Below are 23,153 nucleotides of genomic sequence, written 5' to 3'. Positions count from 1 at the left end.
TGATAAGCCTATAGCCAAGTTAATTAAGAAAAAAGGAGAGAAGATAAATTGCTATCAGAAAAGAAAAAGGGGATCCCATAGGATAATACAGGAATATTATAAACAACTCTATGCCCACAAATTTGATAACCTGGATGAAAAAGACCAATTCCTTGAAAGATACAATCTGCCAAAATTCATACAAGATATAGATAATCTAAATAGGCCTATATCTATTAAAGAAATTGAATCAATAATTAAAAACCTTCCAAAAAAAGAAGCACCAGGACTGGATGGGTTCACTGGTGATTTATAAAAAATATTTAAGGAAGAAATTATACCAATTCTCTACATTCTCTTCCAGAAGATAGAAGCAGAGAGAATATTTCCTAATTCATTCTATGAGGACAGCATTACCCTAATACCAAAACCAAAGACATTACAAGAAAGGAAAACTATAGGTCAATATCTCTTATGAATAGAGATACAAAAATCCTCAACAAAATATTAGCCAATTGAATTCAACAATGTATGAAAAAAATTATGCACCACAACTAAGAAGGATTTATCCCCAATAGGCAAGGCTGGTTCAAAAATCAATCACATCGACTGATTAAACAAGAAAAATCACCTGATCATATCAATAGATGTATAAAAAGCATTTGATAACATTCAATAGCCATTCATAATAAAAACTGTCAGTATACTAGGAACAGAGGGGAATTTCCCCAATTTGATAAAGACCATCTACAAAAAAATGTACATTATACTTAAAGTGAAAAATTTAAAGTGTTCCCACTAAGATTAGGAACAAGGTAAGTATGTCCTCTCTCACCACTACTTTTCAATATTCTACTAGAAATCCTAGTAATGCAATAAGAGGAGAAAAGAAAAAATATACAGATTGAGAAGGAAGAAATAAAACTGTCTATATAGACATGATTGTCTATATAGAAAATCTGCAGGATACACGGTTAATATACAAAGGCAATTGCTTTCCTATATATCAGGAATGAACAAGAGGAATTTGGAATTAAAAACACATTATCATTGGAAGTGGCTGCAAGTGCCAGAGCTGGTATGGCGCATCCACTGCCCAGAGCTGGGGCCTGGGACACCCAGAGAAGCAGGGAAGCCATGGCCTAGCACGGCTTCCCCTTGGAGCCCACTAGCTGCAACGCCTGGAACAACGACCGCTGGCAGATTGCCATCTGCCCCAACAACCAGGAGTTGCACTTCTATGAGATGCTCAGGGCCAAGCGAGTCGAGGTGCGCGAGCTCAAAGACCACGATAGGGAGGTGATAGGCATTGACTGGGCCTTTGAGAGTAACCTCAGCATTACCTGCTGCACACACGGCAATGCCTGGAGTGGACACTGAAGGTCCACACGTTGAAGCCCACGCTTGTCATCCTGCAGATAATAGTGCCTCTCACTGTGTGTGCTGGGACCCCAATGTGAACAAGTTTGCTGGCGGCAGCGGCTCCCATGTCATCGCCATCTGCTATTTTGAGCAAGAAAATTACTAGTGGGTGTGCAAGTACATCAAGAAGCCCATTCGCTCCACCGTCCCCAGCTTAGACTAGCATCCCCACAACGTGCTCCTGGCCGCGGGCTCCTGCAACTTAAAGTGACAGATCTTCTCAGCCTACATCAAGGAGGTGGAGGAGCAACCGGCACCCACCCACCGGGACTCCAAGATGCCCTTCGGAGAGGTGATATTCAAGTACAGCAGTAGCTGCAGCTGGGTGCATGGCGTCTGCTTTTCAGCCAGTGGTAGCCGCATGGCCTGGGTCAGCCACGATTGTACTCTGTGCCTGGAGGATGCCGACAAGGACATAGCCATGGAGACTCTGGCCTCTGAAACGCTGCCGCTTCTGGCCCTGACCTTCATCACAGAAAACAGTCCGGTGGCCGCTGGCCACGACAGTTTTCTGGTACTTTTTACTTACTACGTGGCCATGGGGGCGCTGAGCTTCTTTGGGCGGCTAGACGTGCCCAAGCAGAGCTCGCAGCGCGGCCTGACCCTCCGCGAGCACTTCCAGAACCTCGATAAGAAGGCGCGCTCCGAGGGCAGCGTAGCGGGTGGGGCGAGCCTAGAGTGTACAAGAACAGCATCAGCTGGGGCAGGGCCAAGGCTCACAGTTCTGTGCTCCCAGCACAGCATGGACGGCGGCCTGGGCATCTGGGATGTGAAGAGTTTGGAATCAGCCTTGAAGCACTTCAAGATCAAATGGTCTGTGAGGAGAACGTTAGACTCACCCCAGCTGCTGGGGGAGGGGTAAGGGAGGCTAAGGCTTGCTTTGCTAGGTGTTTCTAAGGTAACCGTTCGAGTCTCCACAGGGGAGAGGGAGGGGAAGGATGGGAAGTTTTTCTTACCTATTCGAAGGAATATGTGACTTTTTCTTAAAGAAATACTTCACTTATTGTCAAAAAAAAAAAAAAAAAAAAGTCCCCAAAGCACTCTGCTGGTCACCAACTGTTTCTAAACTTGTAAATAATAAAAATACAATTGTAAATCCCCACATTATAATTTACATTAGCATTGAAAAAATGAAATGTTTAAATATAAAGCTAACAAAATATGTATGAGAACTATGGGAGGAAAACTATAAAACTCTGATGAAAGATATCAAAGAACTAATAAATGGAGAGATTCCATGTTCATTGATAGGAAAACTCAATATTGCACAGGTATCAGTTCTTGCCATTTTGAGCTATAGATTCAAAGCAATCCTAATCAAAATCCAACAAATTATTTTATGGATATCAACAAACTAATTCTAAAGTTTATACGGAGTGACAAAAGACCCAAAATAGCCAATATAGTATTGAAGAAGAACAAAGTTGGAGGACTGACATTACTCAACTTCAAGACATACTTTGAATCTGTAGTAATCAAGATAATGTGGTATTGGCAAAAGAATGGACAAATTGATCAATGGACCTTAATAGAGAGGCCAGAAACAGACCCACATTAATTCGTCAATTGATCTTCAATAGAGGAGTAAAGACAATGTCATGTAGCAAAGACAGTTTTTCAACAAATGGTGCTGGAACTAAACATTCACATATAAAAAAATAATAATAACCTAGACATAGACCTTATATACTTTACAAAATAGAAAACTAACCCAAAATAAATCATAAACCTACATGTAAATCACAAAACTACATAACTCCTAGAAGATAGCATAGTAGAAAACCTAGATGACCTCAGATGTAGCAATGACTTTTTGGATATAACACCAAAGGCATGAAAGATAAAAATGATAAACTGGACTTTATTAAAATAAAAAACTTCTGCTCTGTAAAAGACAATAGCAAGAGAATGAGAAGACAAGCCACAGACTGAGAAAATATTTGCAGATTAAAACGATGAAAAAAACAACAACAACAATGAGCTATCACTATACATTTATTCTAATGGCCAACATCCCAAAACACTGACAACCCTATTTGGCAATAGCTATTAATGTTCAATACATTTATATTCTAATCCAGGGATTCCAACCCTGGAAATATACCGAGGAGGAACGAATGTATATATCCACCAAAACTTATTCACAAGAATGTTTGAAGCAGCTTTATTCATAATAGTCAAAAACTGGAAACAACCCAATACCCATTAGAAATAGAAAGGATAAATTGTGGTATATTTATACAATGGAATACTAAATAGCAATAAAAATTTTTAAATTACACTCAACACTATAAATCAATCTCAGACATAATGTTGAGATGTAAAAGAGTACATATTGTATGATTCCACATACATCAACTCCAAAAACAGGCTAGACTTATTTATGGCAATAGAGCTCCAAATACTGGTGACATTTGGAGGAGAATATTGAACTTGCTAGATGTTAGAGATATTCAATATTTTGATTTGGGTGGTGGTTACATGATACATATATGTATACACACATATATATGACATGTATACTATGTATACATATGTAAAAATTCATCAAGTTGTACACTTAAGATATGTATACTTTATTATCTCTAAGCTCTACTTCAATTAAAAAATATATAAGTAAATAAGGGACAGTATATCTGCCCCCCTCCAAAAAAAAGGACAGGAATAAGTCTTTATGTTACTATCTTAAAAATTTAAAAACAATATTTCCAATACACATTAAAATACATAACTTTGAAAATAATATGTTCATCTGTACGCCATCTAAAATTACTTCACATACACTAGGAATTCAATTACCACACTTTAGTTAACGCGTTCCAGGGACAGTAGGTGTTCTATATGAGCTGGTGCTGGAATACTGGCCACCCAAGGAAAGGCTGAGGCCATGTAGAAAGCTCATAGCTAGGATTATGCCTTGTCACCAGCCTGGGCTGGGGTTGTGGAATGCTGAGGCTCTGCTCCAAAGCACAGGGCAGAAAATTAGAAGGGAGGGGAGGATGAATTGGGAGAGGAGACAAAGAAAAAGCACCAAGCGCAGGTTCTCTTATGCTCTGGCCCAAAGCCCAAGTCTTAGACTCCTGACCTCACCAGAGACACAATTGATATAATACAAGCCAATTGGTTTCCAAGTGGGAAGAGTGCCAGGCATGATTTTTGCTGCCCAAGGAATGAAAGATCAATAATAATCATGCTTATGATTCATGTTCATCCTGTTTTATTCCAAAGCCTTTACCGAAAGGCCCTTTGGCCCAGCCAAGAAGTTCGGGGCGAGGAGCCAGGACACCTGGACTCCAGATCTGTGTGTGGAAGACTTGGAACTTCCTTGGAGTCTAAGTTATTCCCACTAATTGTGACAAGTGACATTGTGGAGAATGTTAGTTTCACATATATTATCTTGCTTGACCCTCCAACCCTGTTGAGGAAAGCAGAGACTATAGCATTGCTATTCTAATTTTATAAAGAAATAGGGATCAGATGAGGTTAAGAGACTTGATCAAATTCACACACTATTACCAAGGTGAGGAAGCTGGGACTTCTGATCCAAATCCTTTGCTGGTTCCTGGTCAAAACAAGTAAGTAAGGCAGTCCCTGTCTTGATGATTTGATCCTGCACAAAATGCCCTGTGTATGTTCCAAGGGCAGAGCCGGGTTTCTGGGGCTCAAGACTTGTAAAAAGTTGGCCGGGGGGACTCTTTAACAAAAATATCTAATGATGAGTCAAAATTCAGTACAAGGTCTTGTAGGAGCCTTGGAAATGAGGGGCCCCGAAGCTTCAATTACATTAGTATTAAGGTAAATCGCCTCTTCTACAGGCCCTGCCCACTAAAAATCCTGCCACACCAGATCTTGACAAGATTTTCCTCCCTGTTTTTGAAACGTGGCAGATGTGGGCTGTAGAAGGCCTGGGAAAGAAATCTCATTTCTCCCAGGAGACAAGAGGAATTACAGCAGCAGCAGCAGCAGCAGCAGCGAGGCTGTTGTGTGAGGAGGGAGAAGGCTGCATGCCAAGGGATCGTCTAAAGGGTCTAGTGACCCAGCTGGTCGACATGTGTGGACAAGAGCAGTGTTGTGTGCGAGACTGGTAGCCTGGGAGCAGGAGCAATGGCGCTGCTCCGGGAGCGATGGCCCATACCATAGGCAAGCCTTTTGGAAGCAGGCTTTCTTCTTCAGACTGTCTTCTGGCTCCCTGCTCCCTGATAAACCTTCCCCTGAGGAGGGGAGGCAGAGACAGACAACCACAGCCGACTGCAGTGGGAGGGTGAATCGTGGTCCCCGCCCAGGCCTTTCCATCCCCGGCCCGCAGGTTGCCGGAGTACGCGAGGCCTACGCGGAGGCTGCCCCGCTGCGGTTCCGGCGGAGAGGCTCGGGTGCCAGGCTCCCCTCGCGGCAACCCACTGCCGGCGGGAGGGGGCGGGGGGGTGGGCAACACCCGCGGCCTGCTTTCCCAGGGCTGGCCGAGCCTTTTTGACAAGCTGATTGCGTGGCGGGGATTGGCTGATCCCGGTGTGACGCCGGTTAACAACAAAGGTGGAGTTGGAAGAAATTAGATTAAAGGAGAGGAAAAAAAAAAAAAAATTAAAGGGGGAGCTGGCAGGGGACAGGAGGCAGAGACCGAGAGGGAGATGCGCGAAGCCTGGTCTCCTGGCTCCGACTTCGCCCGGGAAGCCCCTTCCGAAAACCCACCGGGATTTTGCTCTCCACTCCAACCCTGGCCCAGCTACCGAAGCCCGGGTGCTAGGGATGGCTGCCGCTTCATGGGGAATCCCAACTCCCACCCTGACAACCCTTGCTACGGCCCAAGGGGAGAACTTTTTGCTTGGACTCGTCGTATCCTAAACCCGGCGGAGGTGAGGGGCATTGAGAACGACGGGAGGCCCGCTCTAAAAACCCGGAAGGCCCTCACTGGGAACCGAGATCCGATGAGGCGGGGGTGTCTCCCCGGTTTTCCAATGTGTTGCAAATCTAAGAGCTTCTTTCTTTCTTTCTTTCTTTCTTTCTTTCTTTCTTTTTTTTTTTTTTGTAACACCCCCCTCCTTCTGCTCCCCCCTCCTCCGCTTTGGCTTCAGGGTTGCAAAAGCAAAGAGCAATAAAAAAAAAAAAAAAAACCGCGCACACACTCAGACACACACCAGTGGCGACAGGGGAGAGTTGGAAAGACGCAGGAGAGAAGCAGGAGGCAGGAGGCAGCAGGGAGGGAGCAATGGGAGCGGGAAGCAGGCAGGTTCCCTCGCAAATCCCCCTCCGGCCCCACGTCGCCTCGCCGGCCCCGGCAGGGGAGCGAGGAGCCGGGCGAGCAGATGGAGGAGTGGAGCTCGCTCTAGGCAGCGGGTTTGGCCGGAGAATGGAGGAGCCGCCAAGCGACCGGCTGATTGGAAGAGAAACGCAGAGCGATGGAGGCGGGGGTAGGAGGACGATTTCTCTGCGGGGACTGGCGGCGGCGTACACGCCCGGGTCGGGCGCTGCAGAGCTTGGCTAGCTTTCAACCCGCGCTCGCCGGCTCCAGCCCCGCGAGCCCCCACCCCCAGCCCTCCCGGCGGCTCCGCAGGTGAGTGCGAGCTGGGGGCAAAAGACCCAAAGTCTCAACACGCCTGCCCTGCCAAAAAGAAAAAAAAAAAAGAAAAAAGAAAAGCATTTTTATTTTTCTTTATTTTCGTGCAGCCCCCAGCGCGGTGGGAGGGATAGGGTGAGGTTAAGCCGCCCGGAGGAGGCGGAGGGGCCAGGCGAGGCCGGGGTGGCCCGGGAGGCGGCGGCGCCGAGGCGGCTCTGACGGGCGAGCGCTCGGAGCGGCGCCGCGCTGCGCCGAGGCGGGCGGGCGGAGCGGGGCGGGCGGAGCGCGGCGCGTGGGGCTCGCCATTAGCCGTCGCTCCGCTTCGCCATCTCGGGCTTTGTCTGGCGACTCACTGCCCCAGCGCTCTGCTGCGGCGGAGCTGCGGCTCGGCTCTTCGGCCCGCCGCACCCCTAGGTGCCCCTGGCCCGCGCTCCCATTCACACGCTTGGTAAGTGAGCTCCGGCACCGCGGATTTCGGGGGAGAGGGGTTACTGCGAGTGGCGGCGGCGCCGATCTCCATGCGCCGGGACAGGCCTGGGGAGCCATGCCGGGCTGGATTGAACCAGCTCCGAGAGGCTCCTCTGCTGGAGCCCGTCGCCCCCTCGCCCTTGCCGGCGTGTAAGGAGTAAAGATTTTTTTTTTTTTGCCCCCAATTTGCAGGAAGGGCATTTTGTAGGGGTAATTTTTTTTTTTTTTTTAAGTTTCATGTGTGTGCTGCTCGGCAGCGAGGGGACAGCGAGGTAGGCGCCGAAGCTTGGCGCCGCGATCGGCATGCGTGCGCCCCAAGCTGGTGGCCACGCTCGGAGGATAAGGGTGGGCGCGGACTGGCCGCTCCAGGGGACGGGAGAGTGGAGCGGGCGAGAGCTGGCGTGGAAGCCCGAATCTGAGGTGGGAGGACTTGGAGAGCTCCAGAGCAGAGCTGTGGGCACCCCCTGAGCTTCTCCGACTGCTGGGGGCCCTTTAGGCACCCTATCTGCTGCCGCGCCTCGCGCCCTCCCTCCCGGCCCGGCTGAGCCTGCTAGTTCCCCCGCGGGTCTGGCGAGGTCGCTCTCGGCGCCCGCCCGCCCGCCGGCCTCGGCTTCGAGCCCTGCCGCCATCCGGGCGGCTGCGTGTCTCCCTGCCCTGGCCCCCCCGTCCCCGGCGGCGGCGGCAGCAGCCGCCGCCGCCGCCACCACCACCACCACCACTACTCCCCTCCCCTCCTTCCTTCCCTCCGCCTCGGCCGCCCGGGTCCCCCCAGCTCCCGCCCCTCCTCCCAGCTGCCCCCCGCGGAGCCCGCCCGGGCAGGCTGTGGGAGGGAGCGGAGCCGGCGAGGCGGGCGGGCTGGCGCTCGCTCCCCGGGGGTCGGTGTGCGCTCCACGGGGAAGGACGCGCTAGCTGCCCCGCTTCTCCCGCCCCCCCTCCCGCTCCTCCTCCTCCCTTCTCCCTCCTCCTCCCCGCTCCGGCGGCGGAGGTTGCGGCGGCGACGGGGGGTGTGCGAGCTGAGGCCGGGGCCGGCGGGCGGGCGGCGGGCGGGCGGCGGGCGGGCTGCCTGCAGGCGGAGGGCGCTGTGCTTTGTGCTTTTCGCCGCGAGGAGCAGCAGGCAGCAGCCACAGCCGCCGCCGCCGCCACAGCAGCAGCAGCCGCCGCCCCAGCGCCGCCGCCGCGCCCGGAGGAGGAGCCGCTGCCGCCGCGGGAGGGAGCTGCGGCTGTGCCCGGCCGAGCGGGGGAGGGCGCCGCGGCTCAGAGCCGGAGAGGGAGCCGCCGGAGCGGGAAGTCCGGAGGCCGCGCTGCGCCGGGTAACCGAGACGGATTGGGACGCGCGCCGGGGTTGGGGCCGGGCGGCAGGTAGCAAACCGCGGGTGCAGTGGACGCCCGGAGAGTGAGGACTGGGCGAAAGAGGACCAGGGCACTGGAGAGGACGCGGAGAGCCGGGGGAGGGGAAGTCAGGAAGCGAGGCCCGAGCTGAGCCCCGGCAGTGGGCAGCGAAGCCCGCGCTTCTCCGAGCGGGCAGGCGCAGTTCTCGCCGGCCGCCGGAGGGGGCGGCGGGGCCGGTGAGCGCTGCGCCCCCGCCTCCGGGCCGCCGTCCTCCCGCCCTCTCCTTGGCTCGGCTCCCCGGAGGCCGGGGCGGGGGCGCCGGCGGGGCTGGGCCGCAAGCTCGGGGGAGGAGGCGGTGGTTCCCGCCGTGGTCGCGCCTCTGCGCCGGGTTCCTCCGTGCGCGTCGGGGTGGCTGGGCGGTGGCAGTGCCTCTGGCCCGGGTGGGTGGCTCGGGGGCGGGGGGCAGGCTAGGCCGCTTCTCTCCGGCTGCTCACCCGCCCAAGCAGGCGGGGACGGCGTCAGGAGCCCGGGAGGGGGTACGGCGGGAATCCGGATCCGGTCCCCGGGGGCGGTGCGGCCGCTGCGCTGCGAGGCCGCCGGCGGCTGCGCTGAGTCCAGGTCCCCGCCGGGTTGCGGAGGCGGGGGGAATCGGCTTGGGGGGAGGCAGGAGGAGGAGACTACAGCGCGTGCCCGCTCCCGCGGCCGCGCGCGCCCTTTACCCGCCCTTCCTCCTCCCCCTCCCTCAAGCCTGGGGCCTCCCCGGGGCGGGCGCTCAGAGGAGGAGGAGTTTTTTTCTTTTCTTTTCTTTTTTTTTTTTTGGCCAGGGTGGGGGTAGGAGGGCGGAGGGAGGGCGCTAGCTGCACGCGGGAGCTGGGAGCAGTCTCTCGCGTGGGCAGGGGAGGGCGCACGCCACGGGGCTGCAGGGGCTGGGGGAAGGGGGTTAGGAGGAACAGGAGGAGCGCACTCCCACACCCACCCACCCACTTAGTGTGTTAGGGTCCTAGCGGGGTCTTTCTGAGAGTGGGGACTTATGCCTCCCTCCCCTCTGGGGGAGGGAGGAATAGAAAGTCCCTCATCTCTCTGCTCGCCTAAGTAGAGACTGGTATCTCTTCTAAAGGGTAAGGTGGCTTTGAACCCGGGTTGCCCGGCCAGCGCGACCAAGGAGGTGGCTGGAGGACTGGAGAATGAACGGAGAAGCCGACTGTCCCACAGACCTGGAAATGGCCGCCCCCAAAGGCCAAGGTAGGAACCCCTACCCTCAGCCTTCTTTAACTTAAATCCTCTTTTCTTACATGTCTGTCTTCAAGGCCCATTCCGCTTATAAAGGGTTTCTCCAGTCTGCATTCTCTGAATTGAGATGAGGGGAGGGTGTCTATAAGAATCAGGCATCCTTTGCACTGGGGGTTTGGCTAAATCCAAATTCTTATGCCTTGTATTTTTCACACTCCATTCCCCCCATGTTAGGAAGAGGGAGGAAGAGGCCTCTGCAAACATTCCTTCTGGGATCCCCAGTCATCCCGGAGTGTGTCTTCCTCCAGTGTCATGGAATGGGAAGGAGGATGAGGAAGGAGAAGAAAGAAATTGGGAAGGATTTTCAGGGTTTTTTTTTTGTTGTTGTTGTTGTTCAGACGACAAGGGTTTTGGTGAGATAAAGGGTAGTTTGAGACCCCAAGCCAAGGAAGTTATGTACGTTACTAGACCCTACCCTACCCAGTAGGAATCCAGTGTGTATGGGGGCAGGGGATAAGATGAAGCTGAGCACCTGGTGCTGCCTATGGGACCCTAAGAGGAAAAAGGATCTAGTGACTGGCCCTACAGAAACCCTGGCCCAGGTTACCAGATGTAAATGCAAATGAGTCTTTTTCACTCCTATCTTGGGATAGCTGTTGTCCCAGCTTGCCTTCTAGGGAAGGCACCCTCCAGAGAGACCTCACTGGAACTACATTTCAGGGGTTGGAGATAGCTGGTCCAGATCCCCTTTACTGCCTCCATGTGGAGTTAGCTGAGAAAACAACTCAGAATTCTGGCAGTTCTACCTCAAGCAGGACCCTAAGAACCTTTGCCTGCCTGCCTTGCCCTACAGTTGCTTTTTATGGCAATGGAAGAACCGTTTCCATTCCATTTTCCTTATTCGCCACAAATCTTCCTTTGGTCTTTTTTGAGAGGCCGAGAGGGAGGGATATGATGGAATACCCATGTCTCTAATGTTAGTTTCTAGCTGTGCTGAAGAAGAACATCTTGAATGGGTTCTTACCATCCACACCCCATCCTCAGTCGTAGAACACTTAAGGGTGTCCACCTGGAACTTGGTGTGAACTTGGTGACTCATTTAGAAATGTTGCCTCCTTGTTCGCCTCACCCCCACCCCACCCCGATAAGCTAGCTGTTTTCCCACAGGGTCCCAAATCATGGTAGTTTCATTTCCTCCCCTTTCTACACTAAATAGTAGTACCTTGTGGCAGCCTGGCATGTTAGGAATGGTAACAGGTTTGGAGTAAGCCAGGTTTGAGTTCACATATGGCTTTCTAGGTGTGATGTTGTCAGGACTAGAGTCCCTGCTCTGGGCCATATGCCATAATTTTTTCTTAGGGCTAAGCTGTGTTTTGTCTATGTCATCAGATGGGAGGTAACCAGGGACTGGGATGCTCTGGGGAGGAAGAGTTGGACACATAAGGACTGGGGGACAGATGGGAGGATAGCATGACCCAGGCATGATCGCCTTTCTTACCTCTACCCAGACCGCTGGTCCCAGGAAGACATGCTGACTTTGCTAGAATGCATGAAGAACAACCTTCCATCCAATGACAGTTCCAAGTTCAAAACCACTGAGTCACATATGGACTGGGAAAAAGTAGCATTTAAAGACTTTTCTGGAGACATGTGCAAGCTCAAATGGGTAGAGATTTCTAATGAGGTAATCTGATACCCCCCCTTCCTGACACATACCAACGCATATCGCTACGGACCCCTGCCTCAATCTTCTCTAGTGGGGGAGATGAAACAGAAGTCAATAAACAGGAAGAAAAAAGACAAGGCGAGGTGTTCATGTGATTGCCCCTGTGCATTTTGGGATGTGGCACGGTTGACAGCACTGGCCTAGAGTTCTCAGTTCTGCCACCTTGTAGTAGTATGGCCTTGAATGCTTATCATCTTGGAGTTTTTGTCACCTGAGCAGTTCTAACGTGCTGGCACAGACAGCCACATTGGGGTCAGGTGGTCACCTTTCTGTCCTTTGGTGTGTACTGACTGCATGAGCCTCTGTAGTAGGCATGGGCCAGTGCCTGATGTCAGGGGCTGCCTGAGTTTTGTGGCTGTTGGCCTCTGCCCCTCTTTTGATAAATTCAGTCTAGTGGAAAGTAGAGGAGACCTGTTAGGAAATGGGGTATGCTGCTGCGTAGTGTTCCCTCTTCTGAACTTCTTTCACTCATCTCCCTTCTTCCTCCAGGTAAGGAAGTTCCGTACATTGACAGAATTGATCCTTGATGCTCAGGAACATGTTAAAAATCCTTACAAAGGCAAAAAACTCAAGGTGAGTTTCCAGGAGGAGGAACACAGAGGGTAAGAGAGGAAGTGTCCAAAGAATGGATTGGTGTCTGACCTTCAGTGTGTCCTGTCCCTCCTTCCAGAAACACCCGGACTTCCCAAAGAAGCCCCTGACCCCTTATTTCCGCTTCTTCATGGAGAAGCGGGCCAAGTATGCTAAACTCCACCCTGAGATGAGCAACCTGGACCTGACCAAGATCCTGTCCAAGAAATACAAGGAGCTGCCAGAGAAGAAGAAGGTGGGGGAGGGGGTTCAGGTGGGGAGAAAGAAAAGGCTGGGAGCAGCTGGCATGGTGTAGGTCAGCTGTTGGGGGCTGGGTGTGGGGCTTAGAGAGAGAGACTTGCCATCAAGGATGTGGGCAGGTCAGCAGAGCAGAGTAGGGTCTTGGGCAGCCACACCTGATCACCCTCTGCCAGGCCCACACACCATCAGGTACAGGCACTGTTGTAGGTGTAATCCAGGCTGAGGTAAGCACTCAGACTAGCCACAGTCCACAGGGCTTTTTCATATAGCTCTGCTCCCAATCACCCATCTTCACTGTCAGGCCTGCACAGCAGAACCCTCTAACATGTTCTCACATGGTCTTACTTTATGCAGCATCCTCATAAAGACAACCCTAGGAGGACAAATTATCCTGATTTTGTGGGTAAAGAACTGAAGTGCAGGAAGATATCATGTCCCAGGTCACACAATGATGCTAGAGCACGATTTGGCTTTAGTGCTCCAGACTCCTTATCTAGTGTTCTCACTGCTACTTCCCATTTAGATGGGCTTCCTTTCCCATGTACAGATTTGCCCAAGGACACACATTGTCCCTTTTGGCCTTGTGCTGTCCCAGACCACATGAAGCTGTTGATCTTGAGCAGAAGTTGCCCCATTCTCCCAGGCAGGGGTAGACACAGTTGAACATGATGGAGTCAAGCCATCCCTCACAGAGACAGGCAGCAAAGCACTGGAGGAGTCTGCAGCTCCCACTAGTAAGATGGAGTGGGGAAAGAGATGGACACAAAGAAGAGATGCTAGACAGTGAGGTGGAGCCAGAGGGAGAGGTGGCGAGGGGTAGCAGGAGAAACAAGACAACAGTTGTCCACAGCCAGCTTTTAGGTGGTGGCGCCGGCCTCTCCACTGTGAATAGGCCTTTGCCTGGTTTGTGCGCCCTGGCTACAGGCTCCCATGCTCTTGGTTCTGGACCCAAAAAAGGAGCGAACTTGGCTGGATAAAACCAGCTGTCTGCCACTGCTACCCGAGTCAAGCAGGAGCAAGAATTGCTGGAGCTATTACTGACCCTTTGATGGGGATATTGTAGAGCTGCCTATACACACAGCACCCAGTCACTCACAGGGTGGGAGGGAGAGGCAGAAAGTCTGAGGACCAGGGAGGGACAGAAGAAACTATGTGGTAGAGTGGACAGGGTGCTGGCCTTGGCTACATGAGACTTGGGCCTGTTCTGGCTCCCACTGAATTGCTGTGTGTGTGACCTTGGGTAAGTCACTTTACTCCTCTGGGCCTGCTCTTATCTGAGGTGTGGAGGCTGACCCTGATCTGTGTGGTGCCTTCCAGCTTGAAAAGCAGCTGCTATGTGTGAGGAGGGCTGGGACTGGGACAGAGGAGACTGAGCTCTGCTCCCGGTTTTCCGTAGGAGCCTCAGAAGAAAGCGAAGCTGCCTCTCTTTCTGCACCTGGTGCCTCTTGTGTGCAAGGGAGGGGTTGGGTTTAATCACCATAAGCCCCTGGCCCCTCCCAGTACTGGATAAAGGGGGGTAGAGAAGAGATGGACAGTGAGTGGGAACCAGGACAGATGGTAGATGAGAAAGAGACCAACTGGAAAGGAAACAGAATGAAGAGTGTGGAGAGACAAGAAAGACAGATAGATGGAGGAGTTAGGTGATGGTGGGAAGGGAGAACCAGGCTGATGAGGTGGAGGAGAAGGCATGGAAGCCAGTGGCAGAGGAGGAACAATGACTGAGGAGGGAAAGAGAATGGTGTCAGAATTGTGAAGGACAGCCAAGGACCCAGAGGTGGTAGATGGGGGAAAATATCCAAATTTAGGAGACAGATCTATTAGGATGTGATTTGCATTACGAGAATTCATTCTGGGTTCCCTTCAACACACTCTCCTTTCATGCCTTGGAAGCAGGACTCAACCTGCCCTGGCCCTTTGGGCCACCTCGGGTGGGGCAGACCAATATCAGCTTCCACAGACATAGGATGGGGGCGCGTCAGAGGCAAGATCTGCACCTTCTCATTCCTCGTTGTGGGTTTTGAGATTTGGGGGAAAGGTGAAGGAATAGGTTTAGGGGTGTCCCAGCCCTGTCTGCTTACTCTTTGGGTAATGTCATGGGCCCCCTCTGTGACTCTTCCCTTGCAAAGGAAATAGGATGTGTGATGTGTTCTAGGAGGTTCCTGTAGCTCCCACTAGTCTGGGTTCCTGCTGAGTTCTCCCCCGCCAACCCACTGGAAGGCAGGCCAGCATCCCCTGCCCATTCGTGCCATTCTCCATTCATCCATATCACCAACTGGAAGGCAAAATAGCTAGCAAGGAGGACTTGATGGCTTTTGTAGCTCAGGCCTTGGGTTGTGGATGACCCCGTCCCCTCCTCCCCCCAGATGAAATATATTCAGGACTTCCAGAGGGAGAAACAGGAGTTCGAGCGAAACCTGGCCCGATTCAGGTAAGGCAGCGGAACCGAGGATGGCCACAGGGCACTGGGTGTGGTAGGATAGGGTAACACTGACCAGAGCCTTGAGCTTGCCATCCGTGAGGCATGGAAGATGGATGGGTCACATATGGACCCTAGTGGGTCATGCTCAAGGGCAAGGACAGGCAGCCACTGTCCCACTAGTCCCCAGATGAAGGACCTAGGAACCTTGGTGGGAGGGGCAGCTAGTTCAGTCTGCCCTGGCAGAATCTCCCTCCACCCACTGATTGTTGCTCCCCATGCCCTGGCTAGGGAGGATCACCCTGACCTAATCCAGAATGCCAAGAAGTCGGACATCCCCGAGAAGCCCAAAACCCCCCAGCAGCTGTGGTATACCCATGAGAAGAAAGTGTATCTCAAAGTGCGGCCAGATGTGAGTGTCCGGCCGAGGGGTGGGGGAAGAGGGTATGTGGCGGTGGCAAGGGGGGAGCCGCGCCAGGTCGGCTGGGCAGGGTGCAAGGGAGCAGGAGAGGAGGCCCCTCCCCAGGGGTGGGCTGCATGGACAGGGCCTGGGCCAGCTGGCGTGCGAACGTGTGCGTGTCTGTGTGTATGTGTGAGCCTGTCCCTTTGCACCCAGGCGGGACTGCCGCCTCTCCGCCTTCCCCTCCTGGCCTGTGGGGGACACTTCTGTGACCTCCTGTGGCCTGAGGGGGCGGGGGCCTCTGTGCCCCCTACCCCCTCCCTTCCTCCTGCCCCTGGCTGCCTGTGTGTGTCTGACGGCTTTTGGTTTGCAGGCCACTACGAAGGAGGTGAAGGACTCCCTGGGGAAGCAGTGGTCTCAGCTCTCGGACAAAAAGAGGCTGAAATGGATTCATAAGGCCCTGGAGCAGCGGAAGGAGTACGAGGTTAGGCTTCCGCTGCGCTCCTCCCCATCCGGCTCTTCACGAGCCTCTGCCCTCTGACTCTGGCCTCCGCACTCCGCGGGAGGCAGTCATTCCCCATCCCTCCATTGAGGGAGGGGCCTTCTGGGCCCCTCACCTCTGCCCCTACCTTCTCCAACCCGTCCCCATGAGATCTCAGGCTAGGGCAGGGCAGGGCACCACTTCGTGTGACACAGCAGACACACGGCCACCCCCAGCTTTGCTCCCTGCCTCCCCTCCCCAGCGGCTCTCCCCCCTACCCAGCCCCAGCTAACCCCACACCCCATTGCCCTCCATCCCCCCCACCTCACTCTGCAGGAGATTATGCGTGACTATATCCAGAAGCACCCTGAGCTGAACATCAGTGAGGAGGGCATCACCAAGTCCACCCTCACCAAGGCTGAACGCCAGCTCAAGGACAAGTTTGATGGGCGACCCACCAAGCCACCTCCGTGAGCACTGCCCTGGGGTTGGGGGGTGAGTGGGCAAATGGGCAGCTAGGTTCAGGCTAAGGCTCAGGCTCTGGAAGTGAGGACACCTGCTTTCCTGGGCCACCCTGTTGCTCACGGGGATGCTCCTCCTTTGCTGCGGTTCTGATAGGAACAGCTACTCGCTATACTGTGCAGAGCTGATGGCCAACATGAAGGATGTGCCCAGCACAGAGCGCATGGTGCTATGCAGCCAGCAGTGGAAGCTGCTCTCCCAGAAGGAGAAGGATGCCTACCACAAGAAGTGCGACCAGGTGAGCTGTTGTGGGAACCACCCCTGGAGATGGAGAACTCCTGGAGACCCTTGGGCACCTGTTTCAAACTTCTGCTGGGTTTAGCATCTGGGCAGACCAACAGATAGTGTCAGGCCTCATGTTTACCATCTACGGAGGGAGAAAAAGCCACATCCAGGCTCTGGATAGCTTGCTGAGGGCTCCTGTCCCCTGAGCACTGGAAGGTCTCCAGTGAGCCCGCCCCCAGACTAACCCTGACTCCCCTTCCTTTCCCAGAAAAAGAAGGATTATGAGGTGGAACTACTTCGTTTTCTGGAGGTGAGTGGATGAGGCAGGGGGCAAGGAGAAGCCTAAGGATTGGTGGGCAAGGCCCTTAGGACAGCCTGGAGCAGACTAAACTAGGCACACAACCCCATGCTACCTCTTCTCCCGGGACCAGAGCCTGCCTGAGGAGGAGCAGCAGCGGGTATTGGGAGAGGAGAAGATGCTGAACATCAATAAGAAGCAAGCGACCAGCCCAGCCTCTAAGAAGCCTTCCCAGGAAGGGGGCAAGGTGGGCAGAGGGCACCACTGAGCTGGGTGGGGGTGGAGAAGGTGGGCTCCCTGTCAACATCCTATGGACCCCAATCCTCTTCGGGCATCTCCAGGGTGGCTCAGAGAAGCCCAAGAGGCCCGTGTCGGCCATGTTTATCTTCTTTGAGGAGAAGCGGCGGCAGCTGCAAGAGGAACGGCCAGAGCTCTCAGAGAGCGAGCTGACCCGCCTGCTGGCCCGCATGTGGAACGACTTATCGGAGAAGAAGAAGGTCAGGCTGGCCAGACTAGAGGGGCGTTGGAATGGCTGAGCGTGGGCTGCTTTTCCCCTAGAGGCTGGCTGTACTTCCTCACCCCTGCCACACGTGTGCCTGGGCTCAGATGGTGGGGCTGGGAACCCAGCAAGCCGGAAGGCGGGAAGCTGTCAGCTGAGGACTGTTGACTCCCTGGGGAGCAGCGCTAGTGGGCGGAACTGAGCCCCAGGCTGGAGACATCTGCACCAGCCCACGCCTCTGCTTGTCCCTCCCTTTCTGCAGTGGTAGGGGAACCCTCTACTGCTGAATGGGGAACGCGCGCCCCCTGGGGGTGGCTGGAAGACTCACGCCTCCTGCTGTCCCTTTGCAGGCCAAGTACAAGGCTCGGGAGGCTGCACTGAAGGCCCAATCGGAAAGGAAGCCTGGCGGAGAGCGCGAGGAAAGGGGCAAACTGCCCGAGTCACCCAAGAGAGCAGAGGAGATCTGGCAACAGAGTGTCATTGGCGACTACCTGGCTCGCTTCAAGGTAGTGGGGAGTGGGCAAGTGGTGGTTCTGCAGCCTGCCCACGCAGGCCTCCTCCAGCCCTGGGTGACACCTCCCACAGCTGACTCCCTGTCTGTCCCAGAATGACCGGGTGAAGGCCTTGAAAGCCATGGAGTTGACCTGGAACAACATGGAGAAGAAGGAGAAACTGATGTGGATTAAGAAGGCAGCAGAAGACCAAAAGCGATACGAGGTGGGAAGGGGGCTGTGGCCACCTCCCTCCACCTAAAACTCAGAGGCGTTTTGGGTGTACAGCTTTCTTCGCTGCATGGGGCTTGGAGCCCAAAGTCCCAACTTTGGTGTAGGACCCGGAACAAGTTAACTTCCTTGTCTGAGCCTCAGTCACGCATCAGTAAAATGAATATGACGATGCAAGTCACATGAGTGCAATTATGAAAGCACTTTCAGATGGCAATGCCCGACACAAGTGTGAGTTTTTAAGAAGTTCCCTGAATGTGCCTCAGTTTCCCCTCCCAGACACATAAAAGGAGAGCCAGCTGAGACATTGATGGCATGGGGCAGGAGGTAGGAATGTGCTGGTGGGAGGGATGAGTGTAACCTTTCCGTGTTTCCCCACAGAGAGAGCTGAGTGAGATGCGGGCACCTCCAGCTGCTGCAAACTCATCCAAGAAGATGAAGTTCCAGGGAGAACCCAAGAAGCCTCCCATGTGAGTTTGGAGCCCACCCTGGAGGTGGGGAGAGTCAAGCCTTCGAGTGCCGCTTGGTTTGTATCCTGACACTCCTTGCACCACCTGTACTTCCCAGGAACGGTTACCAGAAGTTCTCCCAGGAGCTGCTATCCAACGGGGAGCTGAACCACCTGCCGCTGAAGGAGCGCATGGTAGAGATTGGCAGCCGCTGGCAGCGCATCTCTCAGAGCCAGAAAGAGCACTACAAAAAGTTGGCAGAGGAGCAGCAAAAGCAGTACAAAGTGCACCTCGACCTCTGGGTCAAGGTGAGAGGGCAGGGGACCCTTGGAAGAGGGTGGCATCATGCTGGCTGGTCTGCGTTCGTTTCATTCAGTGCCCAGCAGTCCTACAAGTAGTGATTACCATCAAAGATAAGGTCACTCAGCTAGTAAGTAAAAAAATCCAAATCAGACGGCCTTTTCCTCCCAGCTGGGACCAGAGAACCTCTCCTAGACTGTAGCTTGGCCCCCTGTCTCCAAGTTCCCTTTCTGTCTCTTGGTTGAGCAGCCAGATCTGTAAAGTGGAGAGAGTCATTTATGTTCTCCCTAACCACCCAGGCAGGTTGGCCAAGGACCCAGGGAAATAGCAGGGTATAGGTGTGTTCCAGAAGTGTGGCGAGCCGCAGACTGCCTCTTCAGTGGCTCCAGGCTTGGTGTTGGGGTGGGAGTGATGAAGCCAGGTTATGGGGGAGCAATCGGGAGCTTCTCTGAGTTGAGGAAGGCCCTGACTCTAGAGCCTCCATTTGAGTAGAATAATAGGAAGGACATGAAAACCAACAGTCTCAGGACAGATTGTCTAGAAAAGGATTCAGGGCATTTCAAGCAAGAATACTGGAGTTGGGTTCTCAGATCCCAGGGGCTCTCTGCAGAGATGCAAGGTATGGGGAAGCTGGGAGGGATAATGATGGGTGGTAAATGCTCATCCCACTACCTGGCACTTGGTCAGCAGTAGTTTGGGTAATGTTCCAACCCTCACTCCCTTCTCTGTCTCCTCCAGAGTCTGTCTCCCCAGGACCGAGCAGCATATAAAGAATATATCTCCAACGTGAGTCTGGGAGCAGGGCAGCACTGGGGTATGGGGGTGATTTGGGGGCAGGGGATCTGGAACTCATGGCTGCTCTCTTTGTCTACATTTCCATACAGAAACGTAAGAGCATGACTAAGCTGCGAGGCCCAAACCCCAAGTCCAGCCGGACTGCCCTGCAGTCCAAGTCGGTAAGGAGCCCCTCCCAGATGGAGGCGGGAAGTGTGTCCATGGTGCCTGGAGTGGCATGGCAAAGACCATTCATGCACCCCTATCCCTCCCAGGAGTCTGAGGAGGAAGATGACGAGGATGAGGATGATGATGACGAGGATGAAGAGGAAGAAGATGATGAGAATGGAGACTCTTCTGAGGATGGCGGGGACTCCTCTGAGTCTAGCAGCGAGGATGAGAGCGAGGACGGGGATGAGGTGGGTTGATGGGCACAGTGACAGGGGTAGGGTGGGGCCCTGCCAGAACAGCTACCTGGTGACAGCATGTTCCTTGTCCCCCCAGAATGAGGATGATGATGAGGATGATGATGAGGATGATGATGAGGATGAGGATGAAGACAATGAGTCCGAGGCCAGCAGTTCCAGCTCTTCCTCCTCAGGGGACTCCTCAGACTCTGACTCCAACTGAGGCTGGGCCCCACCCAGGGCTCCCCTCCCCAACTGACCGCCTTTGTTTCTCCCCCTTGTTCTGTCCCCTGCCCACGACCCACCCCCCCACCCCCCACTCCCCACCTCCCCCAATTTCTTTCTTTTTTAAACAATATGGTGGGGGAGGGGCTGGAAGAGCTCAGGCCAGGACTCTGCAGCCTCAGAGACATGAGCCCTGGGGGCCCTCCAGGGAGCAGCCATCAGACTGAGCCACCACTGGACCGGCCCATCCCACCCCTCTGCACTTGCGGTTCTGGCATGGACAATGGACCTGGGAGTGGGGTGGGGGGGTTCCCAAAGAGTTCAGTGAGGCCCGCTATACCTGCAGCCCAACCCAAGGGAGGGTGGAAGCTTGGGGAGGACCCCTGCCTTCCCAGAGAGGCTTGCCACCTGGACCCCTACATTGGAACTGGAGGCAGGGAACCTGGGGAGAGGAGGGTGGGTGCCTATGAGAAAACAGGCACAGCCCCATAGACCTCTCCCCTGCCCCCTGCAGGAAGGAACTGCCTGGACCCACTCATGGGGGGAGGGGCAGAAGTGTTTTTTATATATGTGTATATATTTTTTTTTTAAGCTCTGAGCTGTCAACGAGACGTTTCCTACCGATATCGGCTGCCGTCTCTGTTGTCATTTCTGGGAGAGGGAGGGTTTAGGGGTAGATTTGGGACTTTTTTAAAACCTGGTATGTTTGGAATATTGTGTGTGTGTGTGTGTGTGTGTGTCCTGTACATAGCATGGGTGCACCTGTGGATGTGTGCAAAGGCACGTACGTGTGTGTGTGTGTGTGTGTGTGTGTGTGTGTGTGAAAGAGAGAGAGAGAGAGAGAGAAGGGGGAGCCCACGTCAGTGTGAATCTGGTAAAAGGGTTGGTGAGGGCCAGGGAGACATTGATCCTGGTGGGAACAGGCTGGGGCGGCCCCTTTCTCCGCATCTTCTGCTTTGCCTAATCTCTGATTCAGTTTGGGGAGAGTGTACTGAAGCCACTCTGATGCTTCCTATACTGGCTTCCCTCCGCCAGGGCCATGTGACTCAGCTGCTGCTGGTCTCCAATATCTGGCAGTATTGTAGGGAGGGGGACAGACCAGGTGAACCTTAAAGCTTTTATTTGCTGGGAAAGGCTTCCCCAGCTTATCTGAGGGGTTGTCTAGCCACCCTAGGCTCATAACTTTGGCTTCAAGAGATGTGTTGCTAGCTTTTAACTTAGCATCCCTCCTGCCTTTACCCCATATCTTCCAGCTCCCCATTGCCCATTTCCTTTGATTTCTCAGGTCTGCTCCCTTCTCGCCACCCCTTCCCCAACCCACAGCTGGGGAAAGAGGTCTTTAAAAGCTGCTTTGCAGCTGTCCCTCTAACCCTTCCCAGCCACCCCTAAATTTTTGGTACCCTGATTCCTAGACTCAATAAGCCAAGCCACTTGTCTGTGGATTTAATTTTTTAAAATTAAATTTTGGCTTTTTTTTTTTTTTCTTTTTTTGCAATCATGTCAGTGACCTATTTCATTGGGGCTCTGTGCTTTTCCACCTTCTCCCTCTGAATGAAAGCCAAGGGAGGAGGGAAGAGTGGAAACTCCGCCTAGAAGGTGGAGTGGGAAAAGTGGGTCCCACTCCCAAAAGAAGGCAGACAATTTGCTTTGCCTTGGACACGGTGCTGGGGGTGGGGGGAGCTAGGGAGGAACACTCCCCGGTTCCATTCCCACTCCTCTTCCTTTGTCCTGGTCCTGGAATTAGGCATAGGGGTTCATAGGTTCTGTTTCTTCCTGAGAGCCCCTTGAAAGAACCCCATTCCCTGTTCTAAGGCCCCTGTGCTGTTGTGTTTTAGTGAAATGTGTTTTCATTTAAAAACACTTTCAATGGGGCGCTTTTATTTTCCTGTTTTAAAAATTGAAAAATTCTTACAGTACAAACAGGGCTGTGGGGGTGGGGGTGTTGGTGCTGTAAGAGGTCACTCTGAGTGCATTTTGGCACTGGGATGGGATGGCTGGGGTGGGAGGATTCCCACTCCCCCCCCCCCTTTTTCTAATATTTAAGGAGTGTTTTTGTAGGTTTCAACAACAACCACAACTTGAATTTGTATCATGGGAGGTGGGAGGGAGTGGCTTAGAGGTGTCTGCCTAAGCTCAAGGCCAACTGTGGAAGTTTTGTTTTCCCCTTTTTTGTACAATAAAGTGAAAAACAAGTATGACTGCTGTCTGGTCACTGAAATCAATAAAGTGGGGGGCCAGGGGTGACCCTGCATTTTCAATGTGGAAATACCCTTGAAGTCAGCTCGTTTGCTTCTTTCTAGAATCATCTTCCTCTTGAAGGTTCCATAGGCAACCTACCTTCACATTGTTCTATGCTATTGTCCTTGAACTTTCTCAATTCAGTTTGTTCACCTTGGGTTGTCAGACCCTTAAGGACTGAGAAGAAAAAACATTTTCTCACAGAGTGCATTGTTTTGGGAAATTAGGGGTGACGAACTAAGCTGGCCATGCAAGGGCTAATCATTGGGAACTGGGTAACCCTCCCACCTTGAGTCCTCAACCTCACCCAAGGTGAGGAGTGACTTTCTAACTCCACCCAGACCTCAGATGGGAAGTGGGCTGGCCCTCAATGACTGGCTCTCTACTGTTAAGGTAGATAGCCTTCCCTGCACGGGCCTTGGCTGGGTTCCTGGAACCACCAAGGGCTAAAGCCCCAGGCCCTGTTGAAGAGCTCTCCCTCAACGCCAAACCCTTCTATTCTTGGCCAGACTTCTGAAGAGCTTATTGCCCCTCATGAGTTACCAATGTTCATCATTACATCCAATGGATACTTTTCTGTCTCGACGTCTTGGTCTATTCTCCTGCCATCAGCTCTTCCTCCACATTCTTTCCTAGCTGTTCATGTCATTCTATGAACTTC

General features: G+C 53.2%; 1 protein-coding gene and 1 pseudogene across 7 annotated transcripts; both read left to right on the top strand.

The window, feature by feature from the left end:
- Positions 1-1,116: 1,116 nt before the first annotated feature.
- LOC107508099 lies at positions 1,117-2,263 on the top strand (annotated as a pseudogene).
- Positions 2,264-6,523: 4,260 nt separating this feature from the next.
- UBTF (upstream binding transcription factor) lies at positions 6,524-22,452 on the top strand. Of its 7 annotated transcripts, none has more exons than XM_016139715.2 (21): positions 6,524-6,949; positions 9,867-9,991; positions 11,488-11,663; positions 12,195-12,278; positions 12,376-12,531; positions 14,900-14,964; positions 15,244-15,364; positions 15,726-15,836; positions 16,170-16,303; positions 16,452-16,593; positions 16,849-16,890; positions 17,012-17,125; positions 17,220-17,375; positions 17,728-17,883; positions 17,984-18,094; positions 18,481-18,569; positions 18,667-18,856; positions 19,587-19,634; positions 19,733-19,804; positions 19,898-20,041; positions 20,127-20,325. In XM_016139715.2, the coding sequence occupies exons 2-21, from the start codon at positions 9,934-9,936 to the stop codon at positions 20,250-20,252; spliced, it is 2,295 nt and encodes a 764-aa protein (XP_015995201.1). In that variant the 5' UTR covers positions 6,524-6,949; positions 9,867-9,933; the 3' UTR covers positions 20,253-20,325. The 7 variants fall into 7 exon arrangements, with proteins under 7 accessions (XP_015995201.1, XP_015995196.1, XP_015995195.1 ...); XM_016139710.2 differs by having other exon boundaries at positions 6,931-6,949; positions 17,963-18,094; positions 20,127-22,452; XM_016139709.2 differs by lacking the exon at positions 6,524-6,949 and adding an exon at positions 7,250-7,400 and having other exon boundaries at positions 17,963-18,094; positions 20,127-22,452.
- Positions 22,453-23,153: the final 701 nt, after the last annotated feature.

Source organism: Rousettus aegyptiacus, unplaced genomic scaffold, assembly GCF_014176215.1.
Source record: "Rousettus aegyptiacus isolate mRouAeg1 unplaced genomic scaffold, mRouAeg1.p scaffold_m13_p_6, whole genome shotgun sequence".
In the NCBI taxonomy this organism is placed as follows: Eukaryota; Metazoa; Chordata; class Mammalia; order Chiroptera; family Pteropodidae; genus Rousettus; species Rousettus aegyptiacus.
This window is presented reverse-complemented; position numbering and strand designations above follow the sequence as displayed.